Source organism: Danio aesculapii, chromosome 12 (assembly GCF_903798145.1).
Source record: "Danio aesculapii chromosome 12, fDanAes4.1, whole genome shotgun sequence".
Taxonomy (NCBI): Eukaryota; Metazoa; Chordata; class Actinopteri; order Cypriniformes; family Danionidae; genus Danio; species Danio aesculapii.
In genome coordinates, this window is record NC_079446.1 from 8,180,646 (window position 1) to 8,206,013 (window position 25,368).

The window sequence follows — 25,368 nt, forward strand, 5'->3', positions numbered from 1 at the left end:
CTACACCTTCCGGATTTCCTGCATGTACCAGTTTACTCCTGTGGTTGAGCCTTGCCTGCCTGATTTTTTCTAAATAAAATTGCACTTGGATTCTCAACTCCGTTGCCAGCATCCTTCAGTTACAGCATGGTTTCCGCTACATTCATTATTCCATGGCGGGGCGCCACACCAAAATTCATTCCCGCCATGGCTACATTACAGCTTCTCATTCAAAACATTCAGTCGTTGCTGTTTTTTTTATAGCGGGGTTATAATCGCAATGTAAGTTAAAAATGTAAAAATGTATTAAAATGTAAGGGAATTATATCGTAGTGATAATGTGCGTTATGTGTTTAACCCTTTAAGGTGACATGCTGACTGACTGACTGACTGGAAGGGCTGCACGATACGTGAGGCCAGCAAACACGATGTAGCTTTTAGTTGTGATGAACACAGTTTCCAGAATTGCATTTTATTCATAGATAAAGGTCTGTTTTGCATGCAATCTTGCTGTAGTTTATGGCCGTTTCATTTTACTTCATCAACATCAGCATCAATGCTGTTCTGTAGGTCTATTGAAGACATTCATAAATACTCCTATAGCAAATCTAATAAATGTTGGAGACTTACTCATTACATCAACGCACTAAATCTCACTTCAGCAGTGCTTATTTGAGAGCGCATAAGAAAATCTGCACTTGAGCGGCGTATATTTGAGGGCGGGCAAGATTCTTATGTCAGATTTTTTCTTGCACAGCTGGATGTTGGACTCATGAAAAATAATTGTTTGCATTGGTCAAAACTGATTAACTGAAATCACACCAGGATTCTGCTTGGTCTTAAAGTCTTTTTCGATGGGTTATTTTTACAACTTAGGATGGCATAGCAGTCAAAATAGGACAAATGAGCTCATGAATATGACAAATTCTGGACCTTTGTCAGTAAGGGGTGGGCCTTCCCAACCATCCCCTTTAAAAAATTAAATAAAGATAAAACTGATAGGTTATAAATTTAATAACAGGTCAAAAAGGCCATTTCTTTTGCATTAATTAGCAAAGCCTTAGCTTAAGATTAGTTCATTAAATTAAAATTCATGATAGGGTAGTCCATCATAGAAGCCTTGCAGCATATGATTAAAATATCATTAACGCTTCAATATGATCATCCATTAACCAAAATCACGGGTAGAGCCAAGATGCAAAATGCAAGTCAACCACGTTTTAATAGAGCAGAGGAACACTCTTCAGATGACAAGACCAGAAAAATGAACAAAAGAAACTCCGGAATTAACTACAAATGAAGAATACAAGCAAGCACAGGTATAAAATCAATAAGTAACTTACTGGAGTAACCAGTGGGAAAATAGAGACAAAGTAATCTAGGCCAAAACAGAAACACAAAGCAACATGTGAAATAACTACAGCAATAAAAATCTATCATCATTTTATATACATAAGTTTTGAAATTATATTTTTAAAAGTCAAGGTGTAATTTGGACTCTATGCAAAATTATGTAAAGGTTTGGTCACCCCTGAAAATGTTCATAATTGCAAGCCATGGCCTTTCAAATCAGAAATTTCAATTGGATATACTTTATATGGAAAAAGCAACATTTCAGTTCAGACATAGCATTTATTTAATCAACAAATGCAATGCAGTTTACATCTTAACAAAAACAGACAGGTGCAAAAATTTGAGCACCCCAACAGAATGACATCAATCGTTTGTAGAGCCCCCGAAAGCTAGCTAAAATAATTGCCTGTAGACGCTTCTTATAGTCAAGCAGAAGTCCCTGAATTCTTGCTGAAGGTATATTGGGCCATTCTTCCTTGCAAAATTTCTCCAGTTCAGTTAGGTTAGGTGCCAAGCACGAATGGCCTTTTTTAAATTAATTCATAGATTTTCGATGATGTTCAAGTCTGGGGACTGGGACATCCATTCTAGATCATTGTATCATGTCTGAGCATGAATTACTTGGTAGATCTGGAACTGTGCTTTGGGTCATAGTCCTGCTGAAGCATCCAACCCTGCCATAACTTCAGCCGCTTGACTGCTCTCTGAACATTGTCCTTCAGAATCTGTTGATACTGGATGGAATCCATGCGATCTTCAACTCTGACAAGGTTTCCAGTACCTTTGCTTGCCACACATCCACACAGAATGACAGACCCATAAACCATACTTTACACTAGGGAGCAGGTTCTTCTCCTGGAATGCTGTGTTCTTTTTCCATCATGCAAAGCACCTGGTTGTGGCGCAGTATATTTTTCCAAAATGATTCAGGCTTGTCCAAATGAGCCTTTGCATACCCTTAAACGACTCTTTTTGTTGGCAGAATGCAGAAAAGGCATTGAGCTGTTCTTTGTGTGTTCCTGGAGCTCTTTGGTGGTGGTCTGTAGTTTGTCTGGGACCATTCTAACCATTCTTCGCTTTTGCCTTTCAGATATTTTTCTTGGTCAAGCACATCTTTCCTTCTCAAAGATTGTTCCTGTGGCCTTCCATTTTCTTACTATATTTCTGACTGTGGAGACTTTAAAGGGCACCTATGGTGAAAAATCTAGTTTTCAAGCTGTTTGGACAGACATATGTGCAGGTATGGTGTATAGAGCGTTATATTGGGGTGATATAAACACACCCAGTCCGGTTTTTCAATTTAGCAACATAAAAACGGTGGACCAATTGGAGCGGTTTTCAGACTGACCGCAACTTTACGTAGGAGTGCGGTCCCCCCGCCCACCGAATTGATTGACAGCTGCACATATTAACATGTCCCGGTACGTGTATAATCATATCAACAAGGCCAGCCGTGCACAAAGCAACCAGGAATAAAAGGTCTGTTCAGTTCGCTAGGATCATCAATCATCATCAAATGTGATCAAGAGTAGTTTCACAAGTTTAAAATGTTTTAAAACAGAGCATGTGTGTAATGAATTACAGCGATTTACCTTAGCTTTACTTCATCAGCACAGCCGCGTGTCAGAACAATTATAAAGGAAGACGCTTCAATCCTGGTTTGTGGACGTTAAATCAGGTTTAGTTTGTACATTAACATAACAGATAACCATACAGCAGTGGATATTAACCTGTATCCTGTCACATTTGCGTGCAAAAAGAGTGCAAAGCTAAACGGGCGCTCTGTCTTTCTGTGTGTGTGTGCGCGTGAACTTTGTGTGACTCATCGATGCAACTGCACAACAAATACTCATTGGTAAAGTTCTTACTGTAGTATTTCTCACAAACGCTACGTGAGATCTGCTTCCTTTAAGTCTGTCTGTTGTCTGACGCAGCCGAGGGAGGAGATTAAGGCACGCAGAAATGCACGTAGATATGGTTGGCGGGGAGGACTAGCCTTAAAGGCGCAGTACAACAAAACAGCCCCCTAGTGCAAAAATGTATAAAATAGAATCTTGCAAAAGGTATAATGAAAAATCTGATGGGTGTTTTGAGCTGAAACTTTACAGACACATTCTGGAGACGCAAAACACTTATATTAAATCTGAAAAAAGGGCCAACCTACAGTAGGTGCCCTTTAAACCTTTGGGATAGCTTTTTGCATCCTTCTCCTAATTCATGTTGGTGAATTATCCTAGTTTTTAGGTGATTATGATGTTCTTTGGAGGTTCCCATGTTGCTACTTTCAGGTTCACAAAAAGGAGAAGCATAACTAGCAACCAGATGATTGGCACATAATTGGCTGCACCTGTGTAAGGATTGTCAAGGTTCACAGAATGAAGCTGCGGTCACACTGGGCTTTGTATGTGCGAAATTCTGTCGTACGGTGCTGCGAAAAGGGTGGGATTAAAGAAGAGGATTAGACATTAAAAAAAGAGAGCGATTGCTCCATGTTTTAAATTTCTGTCCAGAGAGGTCATGTTTTGACCCTCGATTGGTCTCACGCAGTCAAGTGATGCAATTTTGCAGGTCAGAGTTCACCAAGCTTGAACTTTGCACCCCAGCGACATGCGAAACTTAACACATGACCTTGCGTTTCCGATCTGACGCTTTCGCGTGCATGCGTATGAATGGAAGTCTATGGGAGGAAAAGCCCAGTGTGACCGCAGCTTCACTCAAATCAATTTTGTGTTGTAGTCAATCAGCATTAAGAGACTACAGGTTTTGAAATTCACACAAAAAAGAGGGTGTCCAAACTTTTGCATAGCCTATTTTTCAGTTTCAATTAAATTTCACACACCTCAATGCTGCTATAATACATATTTCTGTCTGAAAAAACATGACATTATCTAGCTTTCACTAGAAACCGAATGGCATTTCACTGTGATTTTCTCTTATAAAGAAAGAGCACATAATTATGCAGCCACAGAGGGGTACCCAAATTTTTGCATAAAAATTGTAGTACAACAAGTACAACTATTTATGCATAAACCTGCATCTCACATAATAATCAAAGTAGCATCAAAATGAAGGTATCACATTTTTTTCTCACAGATCCATTTATACGTTTCAGGACATCGATGATCAATCCACCCGTGCGCATCAGTCAGTACACAGTTCTCTTTTCTATTTCCATTAGGTTCTCGAGACCTCCAATACCTGAAACTAGATCAAAAACATTTGTAGTGGAGTGTTCTATGTAATGATACTATTGCAGTGAGGATCATTTATTAGGCAATGAGTTAAATGCAGTGGTTTCTCACCCAGAGATCTGTTTGCTGCCATCAACCCATATCCATGTGCCCTCTTCTTCAATATCAGTCAGACCAATCCAGACCAAAACATCACCACAAATCATGTTAACCATGTCCTATTGGAATGAATCAGGCATGTACATTGAAATCAAAATGAATGAACGGTTACATTTTTTATGTTTTTCTTCATCAGAAATAATGGGATGGTGATACCATGCTAGCAATACAGTGTTTCACAAAATAAGCTTTGACCTAAACTCTTTTTGTGGAAATAGTGATCAGAATACAACTACAACAAAAATTTCTGAAGGTTACAACACTAAAAAATGAGTAGGAAGTGTAGAGGTCCTTGCTTTGAATGGCTTCATCATATTTGGGGCCGATATGGGGCCTCTCCGAGAATATCACTAGTCATTCTTAGCATAACACTCGTATCTCAAAGTACATTACTACATTGCGAGATCTTGATCATTTCTTCTTCAGTCTCTTCCAGTTTACTGACTGTATGGGTTTCTTAGACATAACTTTGTTGGCAATGACTTTTCAGAGATTTTCAATCAGGTTTAGTTCAGGACTCAGGGGTGGCCATTTCATTATTCTGCTTTTCACCGGTAAACCAGAATAATTAAATGGGCACCCTGGAGTCTGATATAAATCTGGCTGAAAATCTCTGAAAAATAATCAGTCTCTTCCACAGTTTACTGACTGTATGAGTTTCTTAGCGATAACTTTGTTGTCAAAGGTTTTTTGTCAAAGATTTTCAATCAGGTGGCCATTTTAGTATTCACAATGGTAAAGCAGAATAATTACCATTATTCACGTTTTGAAGCATGGAGTTTTAATAAGAAGAGTAAAATAACAGTTCTTACACGTATTTACCAATATATAAAAAGTTAGTGAAAGGTGCACTGGTAAAGCTAAATAATTAAATGGGCACCCTGAAGTCTGATATGAATCTGATTGAAAATCTCTAAAACATCATCAGTCTCTTCCACACAGTTTACTGACTGTATGAGTTTCTTAACGATAACTTTGTTGCCAATGATTTTTCTGAGATTTTCAATCCAGTTTAGATTCAGGACTCCATGATGCCCATTTTATTATTCACAATGGTAAAGCAAAATAATTACCATTATTGATGTTTTAAAACATGGAGTATTAACAAGAAGAGTAAAATAACAGTTTTTACACATATTTGACAATACATAAAAAGTTAGTAAACGAGCAGTGGTAAAGCAGAATAAGGAAACGGGCACCATGGAGTCTGATCTAAAACTGATGGAAATGCTCTGAAAAATCATCAGTCTCTTCCACAGTTTACTAACTGTATGAGTTTCTTGGTGATAACTTTGTTGCCAATGTTTTTTTGGAGATTTTCAATCAGGTTTAGGTCAGGACTTCAGGGTGCCCATTTTATTGTTCTGCTCTACCAGTGTTTAAGAATTAGACAGGAGGCTCATTTTCCTGTATGAGCTTCTGATAAGCATTTGCATGGACTGAGAAAACATCCCCAAAACTATGAAACTTCACCTCCACCTTTTGCTTACTATTATATATTGTTAAATATGCGTAAAACTGTTATTTTACTCTTTTTTTTCAACACTCCATGTTTCTGAAAACATTGTGCAATTCTAAGTGGGATTCACGCAGATAAGTGGGTTTGACAATCAACCTGTAGGTGACACTCTCTCCTCTCTGTATGCACCAGACACTCTCTTATGAACACTATGTATACGTAAAACATCTTGCAATTCTGAGTGTGCTCCATACAGGTGAGTGGGCTTGGGTGACACACTCTTTCCTCTCAAATATATTTCAGGCACCTTATAAGCACCCGATACGTCTTGAAAACATTGTGAAATTCTGAGTGTGCCCCATACAGGTGAGTGGGCTTGACAAACCATCTACATTCTCTATCCTATCCGTATGCTCAGAGGAAGAAAAAATGAATAAATAAATATATATATATATATATATATATATATATATATATATATATATATATATATATATATATATATATATATATATATATATATATATATATATATATATATAAAGATTAACTTAAAAAAACATTTGTATACTGCGACTCTGATAATTTCAAGTGCTTCTATTTTAGTCACTTGTAAACTGCTTTGGATAAAAGTGTCTTCTAAATGGAGTACATACACTCATGTTAGGATGACAGCAAATATGACCAGTGAGCCCAACATTTAGGAAATTGTTAGTTGTTCTGTAATTTAGATCCACATTTTTTGTTTCATATCTTTTTCATTGCTGAACAAATTGAAATACGACGTAATAATCCAAAACAAACTTTAACACCCCCCCTCAAATAGATCCCTTTTTCTAAATATATCCTCACTCACTTGTTCCTTTCTGTTGTTTATAATCACCAGATCTGCTCCTCTGGCTATACAGTCTTTTCTGCTCTCCTCCCAGCTCTTCATCAAATAGGAAATGAAGTAAAGACTGGATTGATAGTAAACCCATCCATCTGTAGACACAGAGTTTCACTATGAGCACAGAAATGATTTCTCAACATTGGCAGCAGTAAAACAAATAGAGAAATTTAGTACCCTCCATTTCTGTTTGCAGAATACTGTATATAGAAATAGTATGTCCTAATGTACCAGTCAGAAATAATGCAGGTTGCCCAGTTGAGTGTAAGATTAATTCAGCCCTCCTTGATAGAAGCAATATAGAACCGAAAGAAGCCAGACACTACCAGCCAAGGCCAACCAAATGAAAAGATTCCGGATGGGAGAACTCAAATGCAGAGTGAGTTAAAAGATTTTATTGACAGACAAGGAGAAACAGGAGTAACATACATACAACAGTTGATGATGGTGAGTAGTGCTGGAGAGCCCAGGATACTAGCAGATATGTGGCAGATATAAGCCAAAGGTGGTAAAAGGCTGGGAAACTGGAGGAAGAAACCAGGCCAGGCAGAAGGCAGTGGAGGGCTTTGGAAGGAGCACGGCGAAGCAATGTCCAGAGAGGATGGCCAATTCAGTACCAGTCCAGCAGTCAGACAGAGGAAACAAGCAGCCAAGGAACAAAAGATACAAGACACAAGACAAACACAATGCCTAGTTCAGACTACAGGATTTTACGCATAATTTCAGACCGATTTGCAAGTTAACAAGCTCGCCAACAGATCGTGGCAAAATCAACAGGTGATCTGTCATCAGCAGTCTTTGTATGAACTACTGAACGATGCTTCAAAGAGGCTTGCTCGCACTTTGCCAACACCTTGCAGATGAAAATCCAATATATAGCAAGCTAAATGTTCTAGACCAGTCAGTCAACTTGATCCAACGATGTGCCAATGAGAGAAGTCATGGGTTGACTGGTCAATATGTTCACATGCTCAACAGAATTGTCTGTGATTGGCCAGAAAGATCATCAATGCACTCACTTCACCCTGCGTTTAAATGGGTTGTGCTCCAGTTTAATCATAGACATGCACTCACAAACTTGATAACAGTTAGAAGTTCGTTCCACTTCAACAAGTGAACGAGGGAAGCTTATATGGACATACTCTTGATCCCGATTTTGACTAAGGGAGCGAGTTGGCTTCATATGTCAACTCCAGCACCTACAGTATATGTCGCATAATGCAATGTGATAGTGATGTCCCAACAGTGACCAAGGATATAGGGCATTCCATTTAAACTCATTAAGATATTCCATTAGTACTGGACACATGCGTAATGTAATCAGTAAATCAGTAAAGATGGAGGGAAGGTCGCAAGTGGAGAGCTTAAAAAATTGGACAGGAATGCAGCCAATGACACGAGAGCATATGAAAACCAGACATATCAGCTGAAGTGTGCAGATATACGAGTGATCAATTTGCTGACAGATCAGCTGATTGAAGATGCTTTCAAACAGTCCCTTAAACGCTTTCAGAGAGATTTCAATAGCTTTGTGTTAGTGATGTCATAACCAAACAAGCAATCACTTGCGTTCTTCTCTTTCTGAAAGCTCCACCCTGAACATTTCATTCGCTGGGGTTTGGGGGCTGGGCAAAGTTGTTAAGTGACTGAGTTGTTGTTATATGGTGTAGTGTGTGACACCCTATTACGGATCATTTCTGTTCCATAGTGTGACACAAAATCAAGTCATTTAGTCTGAACAGCACAGCAATCTGCCAATGTTTAAAGTCATGTAGTGAAAACTAGACTTAAGACAAACAAGACAAGGGAGAGAAAGCTAAAAGCAAACAATAAACTAAAGTAATTAAATAAAACTAAAAATCAAATATTCTCAAATGGTAGAAAATGATGTGTAAAATGATACCAAATCAAAAGGCAAGGATTGCTTCAAAATTGTAAGGAAAATAAAAGTACAGAAAAAAAAAAGCCAAAAGGCACTGCTATAAAGAAACAACTAATTGAAAATGAATAAGAAGAGGAATGTGATAGCAAATCAAGAACTTGCTTAAAATATTCTTGATGTTCAGACACAAAGTGACCTAGCAAAGGCATGAGGGAAAAGACCACAATATAAAAGGAAGAAAGCACACAAGGACCAGGTGAAGACAGTTACACACAAGGTGGGAGGAAGGAAACACATAGCAAACAAAAAAAAGACTCATGCATAGACACAAGACAAACAAGCAAACATGAAACATTGACAACACAGACAGAACAAACATGACAGAACATGACACCAACAGAAGAATACATGGTGTTTATAAGAATGTTGGAAAATGAAGCCAAACCAGCGTTGTAAAATATGACGCACTTACAAACAAACAATGGTGTCGTGTGTAAAGGCAAAGATATATTCACTGCAAAGCTCTTTATAATTTTTCATGTTTTGCCTAGGGTAAAAAGAAGTGTAATATACACAAGTGACAAACTGCTGAATAAGTATGCTGATTAACTGGTGAAATATTCAATGGATAGTTAATTAACTGTTCTAATAATCGTTAGATTATTGATTATCAATATAACTACATTAATAAATTACCTCACAAATTATCAAGCTTACAGAGAACCAGAACTTGACATCAAAGTACAATGCCCTGTTGGATTGTAAGACTGAGAACACATAAGAACTCATTGAAAATGGTGACTAGAGCTGGGGTGAAAAAAGTATTCATTCATTTTCCTTTGGCTTAGTCCTTTTATTCATCAGGGGTCACCACAGCGGAATGAACCGCAAACTTATCCAGCATATGTTTTACACAGCGGATTCCCTTCCAGCTGCAACCCAGTACTGGGAAACACCCACATACTCTTACATTTACACACATACACTACGGCCAATTTAGTTTATTCAATTCACCTATAGAACCTGGAGGAAACCCACACGAACATGTGGAAAACATGCAAAGACCACACAGAAATACCAACTGACCCAGCCGGGACTCAAAACCAGAAATAAAAAAAATTATTTGAAATGTCAATTTTGATCAATTCTCTTGAAACAGCAGATGGTGCTTTAGTCTAGTTTTTAACTGTGCAAGTGGTATTTGCAGGGAACTGGATGCAAGCTGAGTACACGTGCTTGTAAGGCATACAGTGCCATCCCCTATTAAAAACTAAGCTCAGAATCAATTCAAAAGAGAATAGAGATGCATTTAAAAATCAAAGAATCGATGCAGAATCAATTACTTAGATGAATTTCAGCACAGCTCTAATGGGGAAAGCTTGCTTTATCATCGATTTCCATAGCATTCTCACAGCCAGCGTGGACCATGTTGGTATTTCTACTTTCTAGTATTGAAGCATAGTCATTTTCTCATTACATAGCAAATCACGAAAGCATCTATTTTCAATTAAAAAATAACAAGTGTAAATATAATACCGTGTGTATTTAATACAAAAATGTTTATGATTCGTGTGAGATGCAAGTCTGCAAGAATTTAAATAAATATTCTCATTTAGACTCAAAATGGCATTAATGCACACAGTTTTTATATAGCCTTAGTATCCCAGTACTTAATACTGAGGTGCAAGTATTTGCCACTTTCACCACTAAGTATAAAAAGCATCTAAACACTTTTTGCAAAAGAAGCTACTACTAATATAATATACAATATAGTGTATATAGAATGGTGTGGAAATGGAATATATTTCTATTTGTTCTGAGTGGAGATACAGTAGCTGCTTCCTTAAATGTCAGTTTCATTCCAAGCCTATTCAATACCCTGTGGTCAGTTTCTTTTTCCTCTGTGGTGATTTCTATTTATTGCCAATGTGTGCTCCTGAGCATGTTCTTCATATTGTTGGTCATCTTGTAGATTCCTATTCTCTGTTTTTAACCAGCTGCACCTAATCATTTATAATACGCTGTTTAAAAAAATAGTTCATAGTTACCCATGTTTGACAGCTCAATTTTCTCCTTAGTTAGCTGATCTCTTTGTTTAATCAGGTCAGAGATATTTGAAGATAATCCTTCTCTGTCCTTTGTCAATTGGATGCTTTCAGAAAGTAGCTGGTCCCTCTCTTTAGTGAGGTCGGTGATGTTGGCTAGTACCTCTTCTCTTTCCTTTTTTAATTGAATACTCTCGGACAGTATCTCGTCCCTCTCTTTAGTAACCTTGGTGTTGTTGGCTAGTAGTTCTTCTCTCTCTTTTGACAATCGAATACTCTCGGACAGTAGCCGATCCCTCTCTTTAGAGACCTTGGTGTTGTTGGCTAGTATCTCTTCTCTCTCACTTGAAAATCGAATGCTCTCGGAGAGTAGCCGATCCCTTTCTTTAGTGACCTTGGTATTGTTGGATAGTAGTTCTTCTCTCTCTTTTGCCAAATGAATACTCTTGGACAGTAGCCGATCCCTCTCTTTAGAGACCTTGGTGTTGTTGGCTAGTAGTTCTTCTCTCTCTTTTGACAATTGAATGCTCTCCGACAGTAGCCGATCCCTTTCTTTAGTGACCTTGGTGTTATTAGCTAGTAGTTCTTCTCTCTCTTTTGACAATCGAATGCTCTCTGACTGTATTTCGTCCCTCTCATTAGTGAGGTCGCTGATATTGGCTAGTAGCTTTTCTCTCTCTTTTGTCACTCGAATGCTCTCAGACAGTAGCCGATCCCTCTCCTTAGTAAGGTTGGTGAAGTTGGCTAATAGTTCTTCTCTCTCTTTTGACAATGGAATACTCTCTGACAGTACCTGATCCCTTTCTTTAGTAAGGTTAGTGATGTTGGCTAGTATCTCTTCTCTCCTGTTTGTCAATCGAATGCTCTCTGACAGTAGCCAGTCCCTTTCTTTAGTGACCTCGGTGATGTTGGCTAGTAGCTCTTCCCTCTCTTTTGTCAATCGAATGCTCTCAAACAGTAGCCGGTCCCTTTCTTTAGTGACCTCTGTGATGTTGGCTAGTAGCTCTTCCCTCTCTTTTGTCAACAGAATGCTCTCAAACAGTAGCCGGTCCATTTCTTTAGTGACCTTGGTAACGTTGGCTAGTAGTTCTTCTCTCTCTTTTGTCATTCGAATGCTCTTGGACTCTAACTGGTCCCTCTCAATAGTAAGGTTGGCTAGCAGCTCTTGCCGCTCTTCTGTCTCGTTTGTGCTGTTTGTATTGATGTGGGCATACAGCACTAAGACTGCAGACAGCAGAAGAACACAAATCAGCACCAAACATACTGTGGCTACTCTGTAGTTTCTGATCCTCACATAATCACTTCCTGTAGATGAAGATATGGAAAAAGTATGCATGTTAAAATAAGAAACTGAGTTTTGGTACCTGAAAGTTGAAGAGTTTGCTGTCTATCGTTACCTGATTGTTGAAGGGGTTGCTGTCTTTTGGTGTTCTCGGTTTCTCTGCTGACATCCAGAATGTTTATAAGATCTGAATTAGAATAGATATTCATCTCTACATCTTTGTCCATTTCATGCTTTTCAAGAGAGTTTGCATTGCCAAAACAAGACATAATCAACCTGCTGGTGTTTAGTGTACTTTTATTTGAAGCTGCTGCTTCAAGTGGACTGTCCCATTCAAAAGTTCTGCTTTTGATCAAAGTGATCAAAACCATGTGATATCCTGTTAAAAAGCACTTGTTCTTCCTTAATTTACTTTACGAATGGATCATATCCCCCTCACCCCCCACCTCCCGTAACATCCAATTGAAATACTACATTGGCGTGGTCTAAAACAAGCAGTGTATGCTCATAAAACATTCCAAAATGGGTTCTGCAATGAAGAATGGATCGAAATTCCTCCACAGCGATGTGAAAAACCAAGAATGGAACAACTTGTTGTTAAGTGTAGGAGGCAGGTACATTTTCATTTTCAGCTTTACCTTCACATTACTAGCTTTATTTCCCTTAATAACTGAAATTACAAAAAAAAGCATTAGTATTGCAAAATTGAGAGGGGGCAAATACTTTTTGACAGCACTATAAAATTACTGCACAAAAGAAATAACACATCTATGATTTGCTTCTGCCACATTTCACCCACTCCTCTTGTAACTTCTGTTTTTAAATTGTCATGAAATGCCCCTGATTCAGCACTTTTTCACACCTCTGATTTAAAAGGGGTTCTGAAAGAGTTGTTGTCAGCTGTAATAAGATGGAGGGTTAAGTGTTTGAAATAGGGAAGGAATCGCATAAAAAGGGAAGCTCCATTAAGAGCATAAAGACTTGTGGACACAATGCAAATACACCCACTGGTGAGATGGAGAGCAACGCCTAGAACTGCAGCCACAGTGGTTCTGAGTAACACACGCAGCCTATTTGTGAAGACTGTAAATTCAACACTGGAAATGGAATCTTTTTATAAAAGAATTAGATCTGCAAATAACCTGGAGTCCACTAGTCTCAAATTATCAAAGCTCTCTGGTAAGAAATCTTTGATACGAATTTTCAAATATACGTGTTAGTCGGCCATACCAAACCAACCGGTTGTACATAGACTTCAGCTTTTAGCTCACTGCTGCTTAATGAAAAAAACAAAACACTTTTGTGTTTGCATACATTGATAGAATGGTTAGAAGAGATCATTTCTAATGCATAATAGGGATAGGCGATATGGAATTGAGCAATATTTTTTTCTGATATTTATTACAATAATCATATTAATGTTGAGAGTTTCTGTTCTTTAAGACATCCTGGGCATTTTCTAAGCATAAAGGATCTTTCTAATGCAATGCTAAATACCCTAGCTTCTATCACCGTATTGAATTTTATAAAATTGTATTATTGATTCCTCATTCTGTGATATGAAACCACATCTGGTCCCAAAAAGGAGTGATTTCAAACACTTGACTGAAGTTATGAAGTGAATTTAAAGTAAAGGGATATCAGTAAATCTGTTTGCAAACAGGATCATAAACCTAAAACTGTATTGCATGCATGCTACTGTAATAAATGATTGCACAGATTACTATTACAATAAGTCTAGTATTTTTTTTATTGTGGGCAGATTTATTACCGGTATATTCCAAATGCTAATATATTGCCCATCCCTAATGCATTGCATGATAATGAAATTATATCTCATTCATAATAGTGTGTAGTAACTTGATGGAACTAGCCCTTTTTCGTGAAGAAATGCAGAGAAATGGAACCCAATTGGAGTTATTTTAAAAAAATAAGGCCCAATCCCAATTCTACCCCTTAGCCATTCCCCTTACCCCTCGTTTTGCTTGTTGATGTGAAGGGGTAGGGGTGTCTTAATTCTCCTATGCTTAAAGGCGTAGGGCTAAGGAGAAGGGCTAGATACCCCTTGAAACAGAGATTTTTCAGGACCACACTCGAAACCAAGGTATGAAAAAGATCAATACAAAAATTTTAAAAACACAAAATTTCACTATCTATAATCCATAATAATAACTCTTCTATGGTAGTCCCACAACATACTTTCACATCTGTCACTCGATGACAGTCGAATCCCCTGTCAGAAAAGTCTAGTGGCTAGGAATGCAATAATATCCAGCTGCAGGCCCGCAGAACCACACACATTTCAGGCACACACAATCCAGCGCACACGATCTAGGCAAACCATATATGGTAACAACGGATGTTAATGTTATTAACGTCTTCTCGGACATCGTCATCAATATATATATATATATATATATTTTTTTTTTTATATATGTGGTTATTAAATATGGTACACAATAAACAATAGTGTTTACTTTATTTCACAAATATTACGATCGAGACGGGCGAATGGGGGGAACGTTGTTTCCGATCGCCATTCAATTATAACAGACTGAACCGTTTTCTATCAGTCATCATAGATGACCAGTCATTAGTATCTGACAGTCAATATAGCAGATACTCGTTTGCTGGCCTTGCTGAAAGATCTAAATTGGACAGGTTTAATTTATATAATGGATTCATTTATAATGAAGGAAATAATAGCAAGTTAATATAGGCAATAATACATCTTTTGTATATTTGTAATAAAAAAAAAAAAAAAAAAAAAAATATATATATATATATATATATATATATATATATATATATATATATATATATATATATATATATATATATATATGTATATATATATATATATATATTTTTTTTTTTTTTTTTTTATTACAAGTATACAAAAGATGTATTATGTATAGCATGTATATGTATATGTATAGCATATATTAATATTTTACTCAAGCGATTTAAAAGTATTTATTTGCTTAATTTTCTAATAACTTTTTATTAATGATTTCCCAATTGCCACTTTAAATACTATAGTAATTTATAGTAAGCAATATATTGTTTTTAAACCATAAAGTACTGGTAATTTGTTGTAATTATAGTTGCAATTAAATTAGCAATACAAACAAATTAACTGTTAATAATTAATTTTAAAAAAATTATATATTATATATAACATATAACAGTTGCTACAGTTTAGTTAAATATAGTAGTTTATAATCAGTTAAGATAATCAGTTTATAGTTATATTATATATTGTTTAAATGATTAACTATAGTAATTAATTTTAATGTGACACATTATTGTTTGCTATTATGTTTTACAACAAAGCCAAGTATGATAATATTAAGATCCTAAAATTAGTTTATTACACTTAATGCTACAATTAGACGGTCTATTATGTTTTCTTTGTGTATGTGGACACGTGAATAAAGTCATAAGTGTTTAACCAATTATTTTTATTTACATAATTTGAGTTCAGAAACTCCAGAGATATTAAAATGATCGTTACAATATAATAATAATGACTGAAATGGGAAACCATATTTGTGAAATTCAATAGGTGGCGATAATGCTCCTAGGGAGTTAGTTAGTTACCATATATGGTTTGCCTAGATCGTGTGTGCTAGATTGTGTGTGCCTGAAACGTGTGTGGGTCTGCGGGTCTGCAGCTGGATATATCTCTAGGAATGAGCTTTTTACAGTGTCTGGTTGGTATAATGTTGTTTTCGTGTGTTTAGAAATATATATTTACGCTTTTATTGACGCATTATATTGTTAAGATAACATGATATCGTTGCCTTCAGTGATTCCCTTAAGATAAACACCAAAAAAAATAACGCAACAGGAATAACTACAGCAGTCGCCATCATCAATCTTATATGAAGTAAGAGCTCGCGACAACATATGATGTAGTGTTGTAGTGATTTCCCATTTCTTAGGGATAACATTTAAAGCCCATCCCCCTCAAACTCTGTTTTAAGGGCCAAGGAGAAGGGGTAAAAATATAGAATTGGGATTGGGCCAAACTTGTCTCCTTCCAATCACAAATTTTTTAAAACAAGTTGCTACATTGAGACACACACAGAATCACAGTGAAGACAGGGAAACAGCGAATGTGCTAAGCATACGTCTTACATCATGCATCGCAAAGGCAGTCTCTCATTAGCAGAAGTTAAACAGAACATTATAAAGTTTCAAATATGGATGTTATTCTTACAAAAACACATTGATTTGCTACAGGAGACGTTCATTTACCTCCTGGAGCCATGTGAGGACTGGAGACCTCCTGGAGCCATGTTTATTTATTATGGAAGGCAGCACTTTATTGGACTTGTTTTAGACTGTTGCAGGAAAATTCCACCCATTAAAAGAGACATGAATAACTCAAAATGGATTCAACTGAAAAAAGAAAGTCAAATAAACCTGGGATGCCTTGAGGGTGAGTAAATCACAGGCTAATTTTCATTAGCCTTTAAGGCACGTTAAATTTCAGGATTTCACTTTTATTGGTTTCAAAGTGCTCTGCAAATATTTAGTTCACGCTCTGCCACAACAAGGTCAAACGTAAGTGTGGAAAGGGCTATTTGGCAGGCTGTTTCTCAATCTGTGTCTCCTCTCATGAGAGGATGTTTAGGCCAATCACAGATTTTGGAAAGCCATTGAAAGTTAAATGATGCAAAAGAGTCTTATCAAATTCCTGTGAAAGCGAGCAGCCGATCAGCTTTAATCTCTTTTGGGAAGGTTTTTGGAAATCCTTTTAAGTCGTCTTTCTCTTCTTTTTCTCCTTGACGGAGTGAAGGTGAGAGGACCTGATGTGCTCAGGGACCGGTGGACCATGCCAGGATCTCAAGGTGTTTTTGTGTTTAATTTCCTGCCTGAAATCAATGACACGTTCCACGCATAAACATTCAGCTGAAAAGAGCGCGATTACATCTGCTCATTTTCAGGCATTTCTGTGATTCGCAATTATGCCACGTCATTCCAAATGTCTGAGTTTAATTTGAATGCTTTTGTAGGGGTGTCTGCATTGTTTTATTGTCTGTTTCATTTATATGACAGCAGATGTGGACAGCGCACACATACAAATACACTCTGTTCTATAATATCGTGCTGAATGTCAGAGTTCAAATAAATACTAAATTATTCATTTAAACTTCACAAATGTGTAGAATTGGCATTACGGCTGTATGAAACACTCATATTCGCTATTTAAATTCTCATCTAAATTATCTGAAGGTATTAATTCTAAATTTGTTGTGCCATTTTCTTTAGTCTTATTCATTTCGAATGCCTTAGTAGATTTAATGTTTCTGATATGTTGTTCCCATGTTATAATTCAGCTGTAGTGCAATGATATCATAAAGTTATGGACTGAAGAATTTCCCCAAAAGTCGCCTTTCAGATGATGCAAATGAGTTAGCAATAATTAATTACTGTTATTTATTTATTTGTTTGTTTGTTTTATGCTTTCATTTCTGCATCTATATGACCAAGGCTGCATTTATTACACCCAAAAATAGGGGTGTAATGGATCACGGTTTGTTTTGTGATTCGTATAGATGACAACCCACAGTTCGCGAAACACACATGACCCACAGATTAATTTTTTACTTGTAGATTAATCCTAAATTTGTAATGACTGTAGAAAGCATCATTCAAATCACATGTATGAAAGCTTTCCTGTAAAATATATTGATGAAGTTGTGGTAGGTTATTCGACATGTGGTGGGTTTCTTAGGTTATTAAAGGTGTTTTCTGTGACTATTTGTTTAACCTGCATTAATGCATACAGTGTAAGCTGCACAATTAATCATTAAAAATTAGGATCTTAACAACCATGCAACATCAATTTTAAATGATGATGATTTGCGTATGTTTATAAATACTTCGAATCGCTGCATTCAAATCTGTGTTTGAAAAATGCAAAAATCAAGAAAGCGATTCATGTACTGGGATAACAGTTTATAGTTTAGATATAACCACCAATGTTTATGGTAAAGATTAAAATCACCGTCATGTGAATTCAACTTGACGCTCAAAAATGTAAGTTGTAGGCAGCAATTACATTATTCAACCAATAGGTGGCGACAGCCTGCCATCAAAAATATGCCGCTGGATTATTCTTCGAAAATGATCCATCTAGCAATGAAACGAAGTTTTATGAGCGAATAACTGAATCATTTATTGAAAATGAGACTAAAAATAAATATTGGGTTGTACAAATTATAATTTTGTATATTTTCTAATTTTAGCGTTGTCAACAACAGTAGTATTAACAGTGAATTTTTCACAGTACTAAATATTTTACTATTTATTATTTGTTTCAGCTAATTATTTCTTTATTTTATTTTTAATAAAATTACAGGTTCTAAGTTCTGTCAGTTAAAACTAAAAGTGTCTTGCAGTGCTGTTTTTGTAATAAATGGAAAGCAAATTACATTTGTCTCCTCCCCTTTTTGGCTGATCCGATAAACGATCCTTTACTAAAAAACCATTATGTGATCCGAACCATGAGATTTGTGATCTGTTACAGCACTACCCAAAAATAAAATAAATGTAAAATACTACTACAATTATTATTATTGTATTATTTAATATTTGTCATGTTATTTAATTACGTCATTTAATTATGTGAGGAGTCTCACATAATCCTTCAGAAAACATTCTTATGTAAACATTGTATAAATCATCTAATTGCAAACATTTAATATATATATTTTTTGCCAGTAGTATATGTAGCATAAAGCCTTTCTTATTTTCCTAGCAAGTCTTTCCATCATCATGAGCAGAAAAGCAAGCTCTAATTACAATTTAAGCCAATCAAAGGACAGAGAATTGCCACAACCCAATTAATAATACCTTGTCTAAAAGAAACTAAAATGCTGAGGACATTTACTGAAAACTTGACCTTTTCAAAAAGGAAAACTGCATATGTTCTCTAGAATAACATGACAAATTCGGAAATTCAACAACCTCCAAGTGATGACAGTGATTTCTCTAACTCAAAAGGCCATTGCAGTCGCACTCAGAAGTTATTTGGAGCTCATAGAAACAAAAGGCTTGAAAACTTTCAGACAATACAGAATTTGTACCTTTTCATGTTTTGCCAAATTGTCATGAGTAGCAAATAAATAGCAAACTGACCCTGCCTGTTTGACTATCTTTTTATATTAAAGAGCCCATATTATACATGAAGTAGGGTCATATTTAGGTTGTAAGGGTCTCCAACAACAGTCTAATATGCATGCAAGGTCAAAAAACACTTTGATGGTCTTATAATCTGCATTTATTTTTACCTAATTATTCCAGCGACTCCCATATGAATCGTTCAGCGATTCATTTGTACCCAAACCCGTCCTCAGCGCGAAGCTAATCTGCGCTGATTGGACCGATGACAGCCTGCTGTGATTGGTCGAAACTGACAGCCTTCAGTGCAAGACAGAGTGAAATGCCCAGCAGCGAATCAACAATATAAAAGTAGTCACAGTGCATACACGCTTTATAGTGTAAGGTGTGGATTTTGGCTGCCAGTGGGTGAATGTAAATACAGACGATGGACTATTTTATTGAGCAAAAACTCCAAGAACTGGCGAGGAGTACGTCACCATCTACCTGCTCTTTTCACACAAGACACACACACACACACACACACACACACACACACACACACACACACACACACACACACACACACACAAACACCTCCTCCTCCTCCTCCTTAGAAGACACAACACCAATAGAGAGTCCTCGGTTATATCTGTGACACCCCCCGTCCTCACTTTGCTAACGGGTCACTTTTGTTTTCACTTTCGGGTTGAGGGCGGCGCGATCGTCCTTAACCTAGAGCGGCAGTTCAGCTTGCTGAACCGGCCCTGCGCAACACACACACAAACACACACATTACCCTCACCGTTCGCCTAGACTAGAGCGTCAGTTCAGCTTGCTGGGTGCAATTTAGACAGCTCCCTTGAACCTGAGCTGAAATATTTTGAAACTTGACCGTTGCATGTGTGTAGGAAAAGCTGACGATCCGTAAACAAAGCGGCACGCGTCGCGTTTTCAACGAGTAACAAAACACAATGTAAATGAGGCAATAATTTTAATCGCACGTACTTACACTGGTGAAATGGGGGTAGAAACTGATCCATGATGCACTGATCCATGTTCTGACAGTCTTTACTAATCTTTCCATTAACAAACCGATGAAGTCTTCTTTTTAAACACGTAGTTTCCAGAAGCACTCTGGGCTATAATGCTGACCTTTCATCTTTGGGTAGGCTGTCGATAGTATTCATCTGCACAGCGTGACTTCATTCGACCGGTGTCTGTGTGTGTCTCTGTGTGTGTATGTGTTTGTGTGTGTGGGGCTTTTTTTCTGTGTTAGTGGGCGGGGCCGCAGGTTTCAAATGTCCCGGGTTTGCGCGTGCAACTACTTGTGTTTCATAGCCGCGTCATCACGAAATACCTAATGACTCGTTACCAAGACGACTCGTTTGAAGCACTATGAGTCGACTCCTTTATAGATGAATCAATAGTTTTAAACACTGTACACTTACAGACTTAAGCCTTAGCTGGATATTTCACTTCACTTAGAGCTGTGTTACACACTACATGGAAGGGCATTTTCAAAAACCCATAATATGGGCTCTTTAAGAAAAACTGCATTTGCATCCTTACTTTAATTGTCACGAATTTGTTTGTTTGTTTGTTTATGTGACACTATGCAAAATTGTTACAATAAAATATAAAACGCATATATTTCTTAGAACAAAATTCTGAAATTCTGTTTTAAACAACCTACAAGTGCACTGTAAAAAATGCTGGGTTCCACACAATCGACTTGTGTTGGGACAACATAAAATTATGAAGTTATCTTATTAATTTTTACTAATGCTTAATTAGTAAACATTAATGTTTATTATGTTGATTGAACATAAAACAATTAAGTTGTACCAACTCAAAATCAAAAATTGCATTGTTTCAGCTCATTTTAAATGAGTAGTTTGAACAAGTAGCAAATGTCTTTTTTTTGAGTGTGATGACAGTGATTTCTTGTTCTCAAACGGCCAACGCAATCTCAAGCTCAGCAGCCATTAGGAGCTTAAGGAACAAAAGACTTGAAAACTTTCAGACAATATAAAATGTGTAATATTTTAGCTCGTTGTCATGACCAAATTGGCCTTTGGAGCAAATAAATGCCGTTTACCTTTGACATCGTCAGTCGCTCCAATGCGTTCTCACTGCAATACATAACTTTTTGATTTAGTGGCTAATTTGTTTGAATTTGCTCATTCCCCAATGACGGTTGGGTTTACAGGTGGTGTTTGATGCCACGCTTCCTTTTAAAAACTGTGCATTTCATACAACTGAACTCCTACGAATTCGCATGAATTAGCCACTGAATTGACAAAATAAAAAGTAGTTACGTTTGGTCATTATATCAGGCTGTTTGCTCATGTTTGACACCTGCCTGTTTGACCACCTTTGAAAAACTGCATTTAGATCCTCACTTTCATTAAGACTCTGTACATTGCAACTTGCTTGTTTGTTTGTTTTTACGTGACACTACGCACAATTGTTTTTGATCATTGACTTTTCCGAGTCTGTAACAATCCAAAACCTTTTTAACTGAATAAAGCATATGTTCCTTAGAAAAAAAACATGACAAAATTCCTGTGATGACAGTGCTTCTTGAACTCAAAAGGCCATTCAAAGCTCATCGAAACAAGAGGCTTGAAAACTTTCAGACAATACAATATGTGTAATAATTTGCCACGTTTTCATGTTTGGCCAAATTGTTCTATGTAGTAAATAAATGCCGTTTTCCTTGTTTGACCCTGCCTGTTTGACTCATTTGGATCTTGACTTTCATTGTCACGGCTCTGTACATTACAACTTGTTTGTTTGCTTGCTTTGACATGACACTACCCAAAATGGTTTCAGTGACTTCATCCACGACCATAACAATCCAAAAACATAATAAAACCTTTAAAATGAAAAACGCATATGTTCCTCAGAAAACAACATGACAAAACTCTGAAACTCTGTTATGAACAACCTCCAAGTGATGACAGTGATTTTTTTGGACTCAAACGGCCAACGCAATCTCACTCAGCAGCCATTAGGAGCTCGTAGGAACAAAAGCTTTCATTTGTGACTTGAATTCACACAAAAACACTCCCCCAGTTTTGTTTTTGCGCGCTGCAATGTAACATTACTGCAACAATTGCTGCAGTTGGCAGATGGTTAGTAGTAGTACAACAACAACTAAAAAACAAGAGCTTCAGAACAACAGCTCCCCCATATATCTGACTAATCTGGAAAACTTTTTAACGGGTCGGATGAACAGAGATGTCAAGTTAGCCTTACTGTTAAAGATTACAGCACTGCATTGCATTAATACGCTGTGGAAATATTCATCTAAGCATTGGCGAACAGATTCGGCTGTAATCATGGCACTTGATCGAGTCTCTGAGGAGGCAGAGATGGGTTCACTCAAAAAGCTCTTTTGTTTTTGATCAACATATTGTCTCGTACATCTGAAGCACGGTGTAGGAATGCCATGCGCCGCTGATGCAACGACCGCGCAACGGGAAGCCTATTGAGATCCCATTGTCAGAGTTAAGCCATCGATGTATTTATCCGGATTATCTGGCAAATGCACACGGGAGTTTAAAACTTACCTCTAAATGAGTCAAATGTGGAATCGCTGCATAATTAGAGGCTGTTCTTAATGATTGACTCTATGAATATTGTGTGCGCGATTAAAAGGTCAATTAAAAGTGCTCTGAGCAAGCATTTGTTATTTAAAAAACACAGGCTCATTGGAAATATATTTATGTATAAATATATATATATATGTATATATATATATATATATATATATATATATATATATATATATATATATATATATATATATATATATATATATATATATATTTATATATATGTATATATATATATATATATATATATATATATATATATATATATATATATATATATGTATATATGTATATATATATATATATATATATGTATGTATATATATATATATATATATATATATATATATATGTATATATGTATATATATATATATATATATGTATGTATATATATATATATATATATATATATATATATATATATATATATATATATATATATATGTGTATGTATATATATATATATATATATATATATATATATATATATATATATATATATATATATATGTATGTATGTATGTATGTATGTATGTATGTATGTGTATATATATGTATATATATATATGTATATATGTATGTATATATATATATATGTGTGTGTGTGTATATATATGTGTGTGTGTATATCATTAGTGTGAAAAGGAACTGAAATTGTTGGCTCTTTAGCGTTAATTTTGCCTATAAACTGCAGTCAAATTTTGATTTCACAAAAAATGTAAGCTGAAGCACATATTTTCAATGAGCATGTGTTGTTTAAATAACAAATGCTTGCTCAGAGCACTTTTAATTGACCTTTTCATCGCGCACACAATATTCATAGTCAATCATTAAAAACAGCCTCTAATTATGCAGCAATTCCACATTTATATCCAAACGAAATAGTTTATAACTAAAAAGTGTGCATTGTGTTTTACATTGAAACTATTGTAAAAGAACGAGTCTAAAGACACAGACCTTTTGTCTTTACCATCAGGGCAGGGCCCCCAAAGTATCAGGGTGGGTGAAACTTTAGAGTCTGAACAAGACTCTGTACAAGACATTCAACTATCCACTTCATTTACATGCTTTGTTTAAGTTGCTCATGTTTGCTCCACCACTTAACTATCACTGTCCCCCTAAAATGTATATACAGTTGAAGTCAGAATTATTAGCACTCCTATATTTTTTTCCTCCAATTTCTGTTTTCTGTTTTTTTTTTCCAACATATTTCTAAATAAAATACATTTTTAATAAGTAATTTCTAATAATCGATTTCTTTTATCTTTGCCATGATGACAATATCTAATATTAGGACCCCCCTGTTGGGAACCACTGTCCTACAGGACTTAAGGTCAACTTTCACCAGCCTTCAAGAACATAAAGAGTGACCAAAAAGAGTATGAAACACATACAATGATAGAAAGTCTCCCTGAAAGAAAAACATAATGCCATCTTTAAGAAACAGTGTTCATGAGCTGGTGGGTTTGACATGTTGTTCGTGTGGCGGAATAAAGCCCACACGCTGATTGTGTGCCTGGATTGTACGAGTGTGTTCATCATGCCAATCCATTGTGCCCGTGACAGCTGTACGGCTGCCTGCCACCGCACACATGATGCACATCAGACCCGCTCTCTCTCTCTGTGTGCGGCGCTCATAATGAAATGGCTATATTTCCCGCAGCGTGAGTCATTTGCACATTTGTAGTGGGTGTTTGCTTTGGGCTGAATACAAAGTATGAACCAATGGCGACCCCGAGTACAAAGTATATCGAGGAACGTCTCTGATCTTGTACCAGTGCAAGCGGGCAACAGGACAATGGGGCAAAACTGAAAATCTAAAAATGCTTTGCTTCCAGGACATTGTGGAAGAGCAATTCCAGCTTTAGGGATGTGACATTTGCAAATAAAAACTCAAATGGAAAGTTATGGGATCAGAAAAATATCAATCTGTAAATATTTATTTTAAATGGCAACGAGTTAATGATAATGTGACCCTCCAAGTAAAGCCATGACATAAAGATACATTAACAGGTCGTGAGTTCATGTTGGTTACATTCAGTGATGGGAATAACGGCGCTATAAATAAACGGCGTTATTAATGGTGACACTTTTTCAGTAACGTGTGGTAAAATTAATTACCGTTTCGTCCGTTACAACGTCATTACTGTTACTGACAATAAAATGCACATTGGGGTGGGGGTGTATGTGTTCGGGGCTGGGGCAGGACACACAACCAACCAGTGACGATGATTGGTCTGTCTGTGAATGTGGCGTAACTGGGAACGTGATGATTGGCTTAGATAGAGTACATTTCCATTGTTTGCTAATCAGAGACAGAGTAGGGCGGGTGTCAGTGGCACACACCAACAACCAGGAGTCAGAACGATGGCAAATCCAACAAGTTCAAAG

General features: G+C 36.5%; 1 protein-coding gene across 1 annotated transcript; it reads right to left on the minus strand.

Moving 5' to 3' along the window:
* Positions 1–3,494: 3,494 nt before the first annotated feature.
* On the minus strand, positions 3,495–12,501 carry si:dkey-187i8.2 (C-type lectin domain family 4 member M). The gene is made up of 5 exons (XM_056469721.1): positions 12,355–12,501; positions 10,961–12,262; positions 6,998–7,125; positions 4,635–4,741; positions 3,495–4,536 (listed from the first exon to the last, which is right to left on the minus strand). Exons 1-5 carry the CDS (start codon positions 12,464–12,466, stop codon positions 4,407–4,409), a joined length of 1,779 nt encoding a protein of 592 aa, XP_056325696.1. The 5' UTR covers positions 12,467–12,501; the 3' UTR covers positions 3,495–4,406.
* Between the last annotated feature and the right edge of the window lie 12,867 nt (positions 12,502–25,368).

What these genes read in the sequence shown, in the direction of transcription:
- si:dkey-187i8.2 (XM_056469721.1), bottom strand. Translation starts at nt 12,466, where the DNA reads ATGGACAAAGATGTAGAGATGAATATCTATTCTAATTCAGATCTTATA. An exon ending in GCAACCCCTTCAACAATCAG is followed by an intron (nt 12,263 to 12,354) that starts GTAACGATAGAC and finishes CTTCATCTACAG; the next exon opens with GAAGTGATTATGTGAGGATC. An exon ending in TAAACAACAGAAAGGAACAA is followed by an intron (nt 4,742 to 6,997) that starts GTGAGTGAGGAT and finishes TCATTCCAATAG; the next exon opens with GACATGGTTAACATGATTTG.